A 14,519-nucleotide genomic window follows, 5' to 3' on the forward strand; every position below is an offset into this window, starting at 1 on the left:
GTTTATGAGATAAAGTGTGGAAATATAGTTTATGAAAGATAACTTTCATTCTTTAAGGATCAAATCAGCTTAAAATTTTTTAAGGTTTTATTTATTTGACAGACAGAGATCACAAGTAGGCAGAGAGGCAGGCAGAGAAAGAGGGGGAAACAGGCTCCCTGCTCAGCAGAGAGCCTGATGTGGGGCTTGATCCCAAGACCCTGAGATCATGACCTGAGCCAAAGAGGGAGACTTAACCCACTGAACCACCCAGGTGCCCCTCAAATCAGCTTAAATTTGATGGAGTTATTCATATAATTTTTTATTTCAAGCCAATCCATGAACCACATCATAGGTTAATAGGCCTGAAACAGCTATTTAGAACCCACACTTTTTATCTGCAAAGGAATTAATTTAATTTAGTAGTAGTTCATAATGTTAAATCTAATAGGGTAGGATTTAGAGTTTCTTGGAAAGAGAATGGTTAAAAATGCAAACAAATTCCTATCCTGAGTTTACTAAAGCAGTAAAAAAAGGTGAAAACCACATGTCATCAGGTGTATTATTTGGTGTGGGGGTTGAATGATGCGCATTGATCTTAGAATTCTGCGCCTTAAAATTTTTCTTTTTCTTTTTTAATTTTTAAGGATTTATTTATTTATTTATTTGTTGAGAGAGAGCTAGAGAGACAGAAAGAGCAAGGACAGGGAAAGGGAGACTAGCAGACTCCTCTATGAGCAAGGAGCCTCAGGCGGGGCTCCATCCCAGGACCCTGAGATTATGACCTAAGCCGAAATCAAGAGTCAGATACTTAACCAACTGAGCCAGTGCACTTTAAGTTCACCCGTGCACTTAAAAATTTTAAAGAGGAGATAAGCCCTGGCCAACTAAGTCTACTCATCCCCAACTCTCCTTACAAAAAAACAAAGAAACACCTTTCTTTTTTACTTATTCCATTTGCAAAAAATAATTATGAAATAATTATATATAATATGACTTCTACTTCCCCTGCCAAAGCTTGATATATTGAATTAGTAGGGAGACCATCAACTTACTTTTCTATTGAATTTTTATTTTCAGCATTGCTTAATAAATTGTAATTATTTTCAATGAAAAATTCCAAAACATTTCATTTCTTATTAGAGATTGACCTTTAGAAATATTTTTCTGCAGTCAATAATTTATGTTTAAATACTTGAAAATATTTCGGTTTAATAATTACGAAGAAGTAACAAGTAAGGGTGCCTGGGTGACTCAGGTGGTTAAGCCTCTGACTTCAGCTTGGATCATGATCTCAGTGCCCTAGGATCTAGCCTGGAGTCATTAGGCTCCGTGCTCCAAGGGGAGTGTACTTTTCCCTTTTCTCCTTCTGTCCCTCCTCCTGCCCCTGCTCATGTTCTCTCTCTCTCCCATATGAATAGAGTGTTTAAAGAAAAAAAAAGTGACAGATCAAAATCAGACTGGGCTGATTGTTATATGCTTTATTTAGATTGCTCAGACTTCAGATTCTAATTAGTCTAGGTTGTTTAGAAATATAAATTAAAATAATCCAATATGATTGGAAATAAAATCTGAGGCATATATTTTATAACTATTTCAGGACTTAAGCTTCTAAAGTGTAAATGGTAATTACCAACGATTAGTATTGAGTAAGATTGTAAAATGTGGATTACTTCATACTAATGTATCACAAAATCGAAATTCTCATGAGCTCTAGGAAATTCTCCTGCTTTAAGAACCTATTCTATTCTTCACCATGACCAAGTGGGATTTATTCCAGGGCTGCAAGGTTGGTTCAACATCCGCAAATGAGTCAATGTGATACAACACGTCAATAAAAGAAAGAACAAGAACCATATGATACTCTCAATAGATGCTGAAAAAGCATTTGACAAAGTACAGCATCCCTTCCTGATCAAAACTCTTCAAAGTGTAGGGATAGAGGGCACATACCTCAATATCATCAAAGCCATCTATGAAAAACCCACCGCAAATATCATTCTCAATGGAGAAAAACTGAAAGCTTTTCTGCTAAGGTCAGGAACATGGCAGGGATGTCCATTATCACCACTGCTATTCAACATAGTACTAGAAGTCCTAGCCTCAGCAATCAGACAACAAAAGGAAATTAAAGGCATCCAAATAGGCAAAGAAGAAGTCAAATTATCACTCTTCGCAGATGATATGATACTATATGTGGAAAACCCAAAAGACTCCACTCCAAAACTGCTAGAACTTGTCCAGGAATTCAGTAAAGTGTCAGGATATAAAATCAATGCACAGAAATCAGTTGCATTTCTCTACACCAACAGCAAGACAGAAGAAAGAGATATTAAGGAGTCAATCCCATTTACAATTGCATCCAAAACCATAAGATACCTAGGAATAAACCTAACCAAAGAGACACAGAATCTATACTCAGAAAACTATAAAGTACTCATGAAAGAAAATGAGGAAGACACAAAGAAATGGAAAAATGTTCCATGCTCCTGGATTGGAAGAATAAATAGTGTGAAAATGTCTATGCTACCTAAAGCAATCTACACATTTAATGCAATCCCTATCAAAGTACCATCCATCTTTTTCAAAGAAATGGAACAAATAATTCTAAAATTTATATGGAACCAGAAAAGACCTCGAATAGCCAAAGGGATATTGAAAAAGAAAGCCAACGTTGGTGGCATCACAATTCCGGACTTCAACCTCTATTACAAAGCTGTCATCATCAAGACAGCATGGTACTGGCACAAAAACAGACACATAGATCAATGGAACAGAATAGAGAACCCAGAAATAGACCCTCAACTCTATGGTCAACTAATCTTCGACAAAGCAGGAAAGAATGTCCAATGGAAAAAAGACAGCCTCTTCAATAAATGGTGCTGGGAAAATTGGACAGCCACATGCAGAAAAATGAAATTGGACCATTTCCTTACACCACACACAAAAATAGACTCAAAATGGATGAAGGACCTCAATGTGCGAAAGGAATCCATCAAAATCCTTGAGGAGAACACAGGCAGCAACCTCTTCGACCTCAGCCGCAGCAACATCTTCCTAGGAACAACGCCAAAGGCAAGGGAAGCAAGGGCAAAAATGAACTATTGGGATTTCATCAAGATCAAAAGCTTTTGCACAGCAAAGGAAACAGTTAACAAAATCAAAAGACAACTGACAGAATGGGAGAAGATATTTGCAAACGACATATCAGATAAAGGACTAGTGTCCAGAATCTATAAAGAACTTAGCAAACTCAACATCCAAAGAATAAATAATCCAATCAAGAAATGGGCAGAGGACATGAACAGACATTTCTGCAAAGAAGACATCCAGATGGCCAACAGACACATGAAAAAGTGCTCCACATCACTCGGCATCAGGGAAATACAAATCAAAACCACAATGCGATATCATCTCACACCAGTCAGAATGGCTAAAATTAATAAGTCAGGAAATGACAGATGCTGGCGAGGATGCGGAGAAAGAGGAACCCTCCTACACTGTTGGTGGGAATGCAAGCTGGTGCAGCCACTCTGGAAAACAGCATGGAGGTTCCTCAAAATGTTGAAAATAGAACTGCCCTATGACCCAGCAATTGCACTATTGGGTATTTACCCTAAAGATACAAACGTAGTGATCCAAAGGGGCACGTGCACCCGAATGTTTATAGCAGCAATGTCCACAATAGCCAAACTATGGAAAGAACCTAGATGTCCATCAACAGATGAATGGATCAAGAAGATGTGGTACACAATGGAATACTATGCAGCCATCAAAAGAAATGAAATCTTGCCATTTGCGACAACATGGATAGAACTAGAGCGTATCATGCTTAGCGAAATAAGTCAAGCAGAGAAAGACAACTATCATATGATCTCCCTGATATGAGGAAGTGGTGATGCAACATGGGGGCTTAAGTGGATAGGAGAAGAATCAATGAAACAAGATGGGATTGGGAGGGAGACAAACCATAAGTGACTCTTAATCTCACAAAACAAAGTGAGGGTTGCTGGGGGGAGGGGGTTTAGGAGAAGGGGGTGGGATTATGGACATTGGGGAGGGTATGTGCTTGGGTGAGTGCTGTGAAGTGTGTAAACCTGGTGATTCACAGACCTGTACCCCTGGGGATAAAAATATATGTTTATAAAAAATAAAAAATTAAAAAAAAAAAAGAACCTATTCTATTCACTCTGTATTCATTGCATAAGCCTTCTTTGGAATTTAAAGGAGACGAGGCAGGGAGACCCATGCATAGAGTTAAAAGAAAAAAAAAAGATTTAGATAATTTGTCTCAATATTGATGTCCCTTTGGGTTTAAAAACAACTGTTACATTTCACCAAATTGCACATTAGCTCTTTGTTGGCATGGAACGCATTTCTGTTATTGTGATCATTATCTCTGTGTTCCATAGATTTTTCTTTGATTACAGAGGGGAAAAAAAAAAGGTTTGGCAAGGAACATGAAACTGTTTCTCACAACTGCATTGTTCAGTTTTCTAAAGTAGATATTTACTAAACTAGGTAAAGGAAAAAATGTCTCTTTCATCTAAGAAAGTTGATCATAGTTCTGTCCTTTCCTTGGTGAAGCCTACACTTGCTTTGCCTTTAGGTTAGCACCGAGAATGGTGGAAGAGTGGGGTTGACCACCCTGCTACCCCTGATCTAGACTCTGCATCTCAAGACAGAAGTATTAGCTGTATAAAAAGGAGTTTCTTCTTGTATCAGAAGATCACAATTCTGCCTGTTTTAAATGATAGGTGGTCCGGGAAGTGGAAAGGGTACTCAAAGTTTGAAGATCGCAGAACGTTACGGATTCCAATACATTTCGGTGGGAGAATTATTAAGAAAGAAGATCCACAGTACAAGCAGCAATAGGAAATGGAGTCTTATTGCCAAAATAATTACAACTGGAGAATTGGCCCCACAGGTACTGCTGTGTAATTTGCTTCTATTCTGCAAAGATTTTTATACCAGTGAGTGGTGAGTATAAGCTTCACTGTGTTTTTTTTTAATCTTTCTTTTTAATTTATAAAAGGAAACAACAATTACAGAGATAAAACAGAAATTGATGCAAATACCTGATGAAGAGGGCATTGTTATCGATGGCTTTCCAAGAGATGTTGCCCAGGCTCTGTCTTTTGAGGACCAAGTAAGAATGTCTCTATTTTAAATGATGTATTTTTGCTTAAAACTTTGAGATTTATATGTAAAAAAAAAAAAGATTTCTTGGGAGACTTGCTGTTATTCTGAAAGAATTCTGGTCTGAAAACAGGAAAGTACATCAGTATGGGTTGACAGAAGGTCATTTCCTTGGAATATATGCCTAGAAATTGGAGACCGTCCCTGCCAAAAAAGAAAAACTAATAATAGAATTTGTGATTTTTATTTAAAAAGTGCAAACCTCTATGGATTTTATTTCAAAATACTTTAGCTAAGATTATGTCTTTAATCTTTAATTACTTAAACCAAGCCTGTTCCATACCGCCCTGCAGTATAAAACATCACGCTGTACTTCTATGGTTACCAAATCAGGAAACCCTCTTAAGTGAGGTGTAAAATACTAAACCACCTACCTATAACAAGGCAGGGTTCATGTTGCCAAAACTTACTCAAATTTCAGTAGACTATGCATGCTCAACACCTAATATGAATATTCTTAAGGGAAATAAATCAATTAAAATATTTTGTATATCTACTTAATCTTTTAAAAGCAGGGTGACTGATTCTTCATGTAAAATTTTAATTACAAAAATAACATTGTGGTCATAAAAATTTTAAGTCTGGTGTAAAAAGTGAAAGCTTACTAATACCCTTATTCCATTCCACTGCCCTCCTCTCCTAAGAAAAACAAACATTGTTAAGCTGGGTATAGATGCTTCTAGGTCATTTTCTGTGCATTCAACACACACACAACCATGCGTGTGCATATGTGCGTGCTCATAGACAAATGCATTTTTGATTTTCATAGCTATCTCCAGATTGTCCTCCAAAAAAGACTTTTCCAAGTTATAGTCCAATCAATATTGAATGAAGTGTATTTCTCCAGAACCTTTCCAACTGGATAGAATTCATATTTAAGATGTTGCCAGCCTGATAAGTAAGAAACAGTATTTCATCTTTTAAATGTACATTTCTTGAATTACTACTAAGGATGCTCTCAGATACTTTATTGATAATTTGTAATTCTTATGAGTATTACCTGCTTTGCTTTGCCTATTTTTCTACGGACTTATTTATCATTTTCTTATTTGTGAAGTCAGCTTCACAAAGCCTCTCTGAATATTCAGGTGAATTGTTTGGGGACATTGGTTGTGCTGGAATGCCTTTCTCCCTCCTCAGGTTTCCCTCTCCCACAGTAGTCTAGAACCTCCCGTGCTTTCCTAGTTTGAGGACTTGGATTTAATTGTTCTGCCTTGACGAGAGAAAAACCAGAAAAATCCATTTTTGTTGCTGTTGCGTTACCTGATGTTGCTGTTGAAAATGGGTGCTATGGCAGCAGTTCCATGTGATTCTTGGCTAGTGGTGGAGCCCCGAGAGCCGAGGCAGGCATTCCCACTCAAACCCAGTCCGCCCTTGGAATGATAGGCATTTGGCGGGCACAAGCAGCATGAGCTTCTTAGGTTTTTTTCTCTATTCTCTTTCAAACTTTCTGTGAGTCTCTCTCTTCTCCCCTGAATAATAACTCAGGTAGATCTCATAGCTTTCCTGGTCACTTAAAAATATTAAACATACAGGGGTGGCTGGGTGTTTCAGTCGGTTATGGTCCAACTCTTGATTTCAGCTCAGGTCATGATCTCAGGGTCATGGGTTTGAGCCCTGTGTCAGTCACCATGCTCAGTGGGGTGTCCGTTTGAGATTCTTTCCCGCTCCCTCTCCTTCTGCCTCTCTGCCCCTCCCCTCCGAAAAAAAAAAAAAGTGAATCTTTCAAATATTAACAGATAGTCTTACTTTCCGGTATTAAAAAAACCCAGTCCATAATTACATCTCAGTTTTTTTCACTTAAAAAAAAAAGTGTCCAGGGCGCCTGGGTGGCTCAGTTGGTTAAGCCACTGCCTTTGGCTCAGGTCATGATCCCAGAGTCCCAGGATCGAGTCCTGCATTGGGCTTACAGCTCCACAGGGAGACTGCTTCTCCCTCTGACCTTCTCCCCTCTCATGCTCTTTCTCACTCTTTCTCTGTAGTGGATAAATAACATCTTAAAAATTTTTTTAAAAAGTCCAATATAAAATAAAAACTTCAGTCTTCCACTCAGTTTAACATATGTCTTCTTGGACCTGGTTCAGCCTCAGAAAGACAAAGTGATGTCTCTGACTCCTGAAATTCTTCCTCATGTGGATTACGGTGAGGCAGGTAGTGGGGAAAAGGGCAGGAAACGCGTAGCTCTCTAGCAAGTCTCTGGACACCTGACTGATCTCCACCTTCTCTTCCAAAGCCTAGACACGGGTGATGGGCCAGGGGTCATGATACTTGTTGGGGACATCTGTCAGCAAGTTCTGTTAAGATGGTCTGGTATCTCCGTAATACATCCAGCTCCGAGACTTGACTTTTCCAGCCTTTCGTCCGAGGCTGAAAAAGTCCAGTCTCGCATCTTTCTCTAGCTGACCTTGGAACACCCTATATAGAGGTTCTTGGCCACTGTAAGTAGAACAGTTGTGCTGAGTTGTGCCACCACTGCTGACCTACCAGAGTTCAGAGGTTGCAGAGGCAAAGCTGAAGTGTTTATGCAAAGCAAAATGTTGGGGTCAGCCCTGATTACTCTGTACCCTATGTAGGCTCAAGCCCTTGTGCTGTCTGTTTTTCTGGTACCATGTCTGACCCCAAATGTGTGAGGGTTTTCCCTCCCAGTTCTCCAATCCTCAGCACAAACAAGACATCTGATCATTGCATTCAACTTTGACACTAACTATCTGAGTTAGTCTGGACCCTTCCAGTGAAGGGCTCAATCCCACAAGACTGTCCCCACTTCAGAGGTCACTGACAAGTTCCGGGGACACTTGTATTTCTGTCCCATTACCTATAGATTCTGGGGTTCCCACAATGCTCTCATCGGTTTCGATAATTTGCTAGAATGACTCACAGAACTCAAGAAAATGCTTTACTTACATTGAGGGGATTATGACGAGGTACAACTCAGAAGCAGCCAAATGGAAGTGATGTGTAGGGCATGGTGTGGGGTTGGGCATGCAGAACTTCCATGTTCTCTCTGGGTGCAGCACCCTCCCACTACCTCAACATGTCTATAAACCCAGCAGCTTCATTGCTGAATTTTTCTAACCCAAGCTCTCTCTTCTTTTTGGAGACCAGGGAGTGTGGCTGGAAGTTCCCACCTTCTCACTGTTGGGTCACCAATCTTGGGTCTCCCAATAATGGGTCCATGGTTAAAGGAGCGAGACTGATACAAAGCGAAGGTCAAGCAAAGCTTTATTTCGCACCAAGCATCAAGAATCAAACCAACCATCAAACAGAACAGTCAGGGCCGCCCCTTACAGAGAGGGCGACCCCTCCCTGCCTCACAGACTAACTTTTATAGAGCAAAGGCCATATGGTTGAGCCTGGCCACGCACAGGTGGCCAATGAGATTGCAACACACAGAGAAAGCTGCACAGTCATGCTAGGTCACACACGGGTGGCCAATTGAACTACAATTCACCCCATAGTAGACATTTGCACTAGCCTATCACCTTGGTGAGAATTGGCTCCCAAAAGGCAGGGACCACACTCCTTGGTAGCTAGGAGACAGTATGCACCCCCACTGATTGAATGCTTCCACCTGGCCTGACCCACCCTTGTATTTGGACTTTGTTACCTGGGATTGGTTTCCCAGACTTGCTTTTAAATAAGTTCCCCTGGGGGGAGGCGGGGCCGGGGATTTAAGTTTTATTGCATAAACAACAAAATGGCTGTTCAACCAAGGTAGGGCCGCTCTGGCTAAATAGGCCCTTACACTCGTCTCATGTTTGGTCTCTCTGCCAGCAAACTCCCATCCGGATACTATTTTGGACCCTGCCAGAGTCACTTCAACAGCCTTGACTAAGGTGTGGTCAGAAGGTGTTCATTAGGGACAAGAGAAGACAGTCTTGTTATTCAGGAAATTCTGAAGGTTTTAGAAGCTCCATGCCAGGAATCAGGGACAACAGCTAAATATGTATTTTCATGAGACCACAACTCCTCAGGGTTTTTCTAGCTTTTTGTATGTGTCTCTGGACCCGTATATACACACATGCAGAAATCTCCCCCGAGACTTCTTCACAGGTCCAGGGCCTGAGAGGAGATGGATTTCTGATATTGACCACATACTGGTGATGGTCTTATTTCACACTTAGGTGTCTTATAGGACAAGGAAGTGTATATTTTCTGTTAGGGAATATAGTATCAATGTGAAGTCCGGACTGCACAGACAGATTTTCTCCTTGAGGTCATTTGGCGAGTATGTTTCCTTCCACATTGTTGTTCTGCCATTTCCTGGGATGCTTTCATCACCTGTAGGGTCGAAGCAGGGCTGTCACCACATATGGTTTCCAGCAGGCACGTAAGGGGAAGAGAACATAAACATCTGAAGGTCTGAAGTTCTGGATGTGGATAGTGGTGACTATCATTTCTGTTCACATAGCAATGTTGAGAATTTAGTTTTATTATGATTGTGAGGCAGGCTGGGAAGAATAATCCAGCTGGGTAGCCAGATGCCTGCCTACGGTTCTGTAATTACGGAAGGATAGGAGAACTAACTGGCAGCTTCTTCCGGTTTACCCCTTTGGCCATCCACATTTTGTCACGTTCCCTTCCTTCCAACGTAGAATGTACTCACTCACTCCTCAACGAGAGCACCCAGAGCACCCAGATCAAAAGTCAAGAATTTCTACGTGAGAAGAGCCTGGGTGCCTCAGTCAGTTAAGTGTCTGCCTTAGGCTCAGGTCATGATCCCAGGGTCCTGGGATACAGCCCTGCTGTGGGCTCTCTGCTCAGCAGGAAGTCTCCTTTTCCCTCTACCCCTGGCCCTGTTTGTGCACTCATGCTCTCTCTCTTTATTTCCCTCTCTCTCAAATAAATAAAGTCTTAAAAAATTTAAAAAGAAATCTTTACTTGAAGTACAGTTCTCTCCGGTAAGTCCAGATTAGACTCTTCAGCCACCTACAAACTGAACATGGCATTGTCTTCCCTCCCTGCCACTAATAAATATTGGAGGAATAAGACTAGGAGAAGTAAAATAAAGCTCCTGTTCAGAAAAGGAAATTCTAGAGATACATGTTGTCATCACCAAATCATAGCAAGTAACAAATCCTTTCCCTAGCAGTAGAGTGATTTCAACTCCTTGTCTTCTGAAGCCTTTGGCCTTCTGAAAAGTTCTTCTTGTCCATTATCCTACATGGCCACATCAAAGTATTGTGTTGGAGACGATGCCTTCTTTGGGATCTATTGTTAATTTGAAAAACAAAAAACAAAAACAAGCTTCTTCTGATTATGCTTATGATTTCTTTGGTAAAACCACTTCCTCAGGGGTGTTTAGGTGTCTCAATCATTAAGCATCTGCCTTCAGCTCAGGTCATGACCCCAAGGTCCTGGGATCAGTCCCATATCTGGCTCCCTGCTCAGTGGGAAGCCTGTTTCTCCCTCTCCCGTTCTCCCTGCTTGTGTTCTCTCTCTCCTTGCCTCTCTCTCTGTCAAATAAATAAATAAAAATCTTTAAAAAAAAAACAAACAAACAAACCCATTTCCTCAAAAATTTGGTAATTATCTGCTCTTTTTGCTTCTAGTTAGTTCTATGCATCGATAACTATACCTAAAGTTTTTTTCTAGATTTAGATATTAAGCCATGTTGGCTTTTTGTTTCCTCATTTTGGTGGTAGTTACTTTGAGGCCATATAAAACAACAGGCAGCATCCTTCATCCAGGTTTTGCCTCGGGGCTGGATTCCTTTTTTTGGAAAGCTGGGAGAGTGTTAGTTAACAGGAGTCCTTTGAGCACTAAGAGCCTTGTCTTCTGCTCTTTGGAGGTAAAGAAGCAGTTGGTTTTTTTCAAACTTGTAAGTCTTAAGTTCCTGGACACTTTCTTTTCTCTTTATCTGTTTGCAAATTGGTCAATTCTCTCTCAGGTTTATCTATCTCTTATTCTGTGTTGCTAAATAAAATAGAGAACAGTCAACACATATGGTCATTACTTCTCTAGCCGTGGGCTCCATAGGAACGTGGTCTGCCTTACAAGTTATCACAAGTAAGAGTTCTACCGAATATTTGCAATGGCATATCAAGTGTCATTAGTCTTCCAGCCTAAAATTTCTTGCTCTTACAGCCCAAGCGAATTAATGCCATGTGGCATTGATCAAATACTATATCAAACACTTACATGACTAGTCTTTGTATTATTTAGAGTAAATCCAGGATGCTGTAATAAAAAGACACAATGACACAGTGACATAACACAGAAACTTATTTCTCTTGTATGTAACAGCTATGCCGTGAATGAGGGCAGAGAACCTTCAACCTATACAGTCATTCGGAGATTCGGTGGTTCTCAAACTTTTTGGGCAGTGCTTCTCAAACTTTTTGGTCACAAGACCCTTTAACACTTTTAAATATTATTAAAGATCTCAGAAAGCTTTCATTACAGGGGCTACATCTATTGATATTTTTCATATGAAAAATTAAGGCAGAAATTTAAAAATATTTATTCCGTCATTTTAAAATAACAGTGAATCCATGCAGGTTAACACAACTAACACATTTTTATGAGAAATAACCATATTTTCCAAAACAATACAAAATAAAGAAAGTGATAAGAGAAACATTACATTCTGCAAATCCCTTTAATTTCTAATTTAATATAAGACAGCTGGATTCTTACGTCTGCTTTTGCATTCTGACTTCTGTGATAGCACACTTCATGTAGCCCCTGGAAAACTCCATTGTGCATTTGTGAGAGAATGAAGGTGAAAAAGGCATGGAATTTGTTAGTATAAAAATAGCTTTGACTTGCAGCCTCCCAGAAAGGGTCTCAGCAATCTCCAAGGGTCTTAAGAGTTCACTCGGAGAACCCTGGGACATGTTTGACATTTATTAGTACAGTGAAAGCGACGTCAGTAATGCCGTGCCCTGTGGCCAGCTTCCAGCTGGTTGCCAGGGGACAAAGTCCAGAAGGCACATGCTCACCTCTTAAGGCCCAGACCCCGGGGGTTGGACATTAGTCTTCACAGGCCATTGAAGAGACCTGAAGTCACAGGACTACATCCTAACTTTAAGAACCATTGGACAATGGAGTCATGTGTTCAGGCATGGACCTAGCTACAGAACTGTTATTATGGAAGAAGGGAAAACAGGTTTTGAGAGAGACAACCAGTGGTTTCCACCACAAGCAGCATGCATTCTTTCCCACCCTTACTTCTCAGCCTAACAACTGAGCTCTCCCCGCCCTTGGCCTGCCATTGTAGGTGAAGGGGAGATGGAGAGGCTACTTACCACCAGACTTCAGCCCTGGTCTCCTCTTTGCATTTGGTCATAGGTCCTTACTATCTAAAAAATTTCTTCTCACCTTCTACCTGACTGTTGAAAAGAAATAACAGATTAGTGAGGGGAGAGGAATCAAGATAAGTGAAAATAGGAAGTCTAAGATCTTTTTACCACCAACCAAATTTACAGCATAGCCAAGAATTTGCTAGATAGTAAAGAGTCCAAGGTGAAAACCTAAGCAAAGTGTTTTTTTTGAAGATTGTATAATTTCATAGTTCATAGGATGACAGGATGAACCTCCGTAGTAGATTTCTTTACTGAGGATTTATTACAAACAGTAAAGCTGAAACCATTAAGAATTCAAAGGTGCTATTATTGAAAATGAAGGAAAGCCTACGCTAAATCTATTTTCTTTTTAAATCTGAAAGTAGTTAACAATATATTCAACTATCTAGCTCCAGCTAATTTTCCAATTTTATGTTTCTACCTCTGCGTTCTGCATGCTGGGCTACTCCCTGTTTCTCACAATGACCCGCTCCTGCTATTTCCTCAGTGCTATTTATATCATCCCTTTAGCTGTTTTTTTCACTGTGCGTTCTGTTTTTGAGCTCTCTTTGTGTTGATACAAATAGACTTAACTCATTCTTTTAACTCATTCTTTTAGCTGCTTCATAATCTTACTTTCTGTAAATGTATCATATTCGCAGGCGATCAAGTTGCCTTAAAATTTCTGTGGTTGCCAACAATGCTATGACCAACATCCTTGAACACATTTCCCTTCGCTTATGTCAAGAATTTCTAGATATTTCTAGAAATGGATTTTCTTTTCTTTTTTTTTTTAAAAATTTTTATTTATTTATTTGACAGAGAGAGAGAGAATAAGCAGGAAGAGTGAAGATTGAGGGAAAAATTGGCTCCCCACTGAACAAGGAGCCTTATGCAGGACTGGATGCCAGGACCCTGGGATTTGACCTGAGCTGAAGGCAGATGTTTAACAGACTGAGCCACCCAGGCGTCCCTAGAAATGAATTTTCTTTTCTTTCTTTTTTTTTTTTAATTTTGTTTATTTATTTGACACAGAGAGAAAGAGAGAGATCACAAGTAGGCAGAGAGGCAGGCAGAGAGAGAGGGAAGCAGGCTCCCTGCTGAGCGGAGAGCCCAATGCCAGGCTTGATCTCAGGACCCTGAGATCATGACTTGAGCCGAAGGCAGAGGCTTAACCCACTGAGCCACCCATGTGCCCCTTAGAAATGGATTTTCTAATGTAGAAGGAATGCGTGTGTGTATGTGTGTATGTGTAATATTAAATCTATTCTAGATTTTTAAAAATATAATATTAAAAAGTGTTCCCGTAAATTTATGATCCCTTTTTTCCCCATTTGTCCACATCTCACCAATACTTAATTTCAAGTCTTTTTATTTTAGGTTATCTGATGGATTAAAAATGTACATGCTTTGGTATTGCTATTTTATTTTGCGTTTTCTTAACCCCTAATGAACTGAAATGTTTTTTAAATGTGTTTGTTGGCTAGCTGTATCTCCTTTTTTGAGAACTGCCAAAATATAACCTTGGCACCTTTTTTCTGATGGATTGTTGAGTTTTTATTATTGATTTGGACATTCTAGATACTAATCTTTTGCTGTGTATTTTGATTATATTTTTTTCCATTTATATTTTTTCCACATAATGACAGAGAAACATACAGAATCATGTCTTATCTTTTGCCCTACAGAAGTTTTAAATTCTAATATGGTAAATTTATCAGCATTTTTTTGACTTTTACACTTAGACCTTAAGAAAACATTCCCTGCAGTGTCATAAAAATATTCCATATTTTTATATTTATTTTTAATTTTGCTTTGAAGGTTTAGGTATTTCTTCTCTCTGCATTAATTGTTATGCATAGTGTGAGGTAGAGATAGAATTTTATTGTCTCTTTATATTTTTTGACATCAATTATCATGGTTTCGTCTAAAGAACTCTTGTTATATCCTAATGCCTGAAAGACAGTCTCTTCCCCTTCTTTTTCTTTTCAGTTGGCTTGGCCTATAAATGTACTCTTCTTTATGAACTTTAGAATCAGTTTGTCAGAAACCTTA

At 39.6% G+C, this 14,519-nt stretch overlaps 1 protein-coding gene across 2 annotated transcripts in view; it reads left to right on the forward strand.

Moving 5' to 3' along the window:
* Positions 1–14,519, forward strand: part of AK5 (adenylate kinase 5) — a 240,395-nt gene that overhangs the window by 12,783 nt on the left and 213,093 nt on the right. For both annotated transcript variants that reach the window (XM_059375168.1, XM_059375169.1), the window contains exons 4-5: positions 4,737–4,906; positions 5,015–5,128. In XM_059375168.1, coding sequence (XP_059231151.1) covers positions 4,737–4,906; positions 5,015–5,128 — 284 coding nt within the window. The remainder of the gene's footprint in view (positions 1–4,736; positions 4,907–5,014; positions 5,129–14,519) is intronic.

Source organism: Mustela nigripes, chromosome 14 (genome assembly GCF_022355385.1).
Source record: "Mustela nigripes isolate SB6536 chromosome 14, MUSNIG.SB6536, whole genome shotgun sequence".
NCBI classification, from domain to species: domain Eukaryota; kingdom Metazoa; phylum Chordata; class Mammalia; order Carnivora; family Mustelidae; genus Mustela; species Mustela nigripes.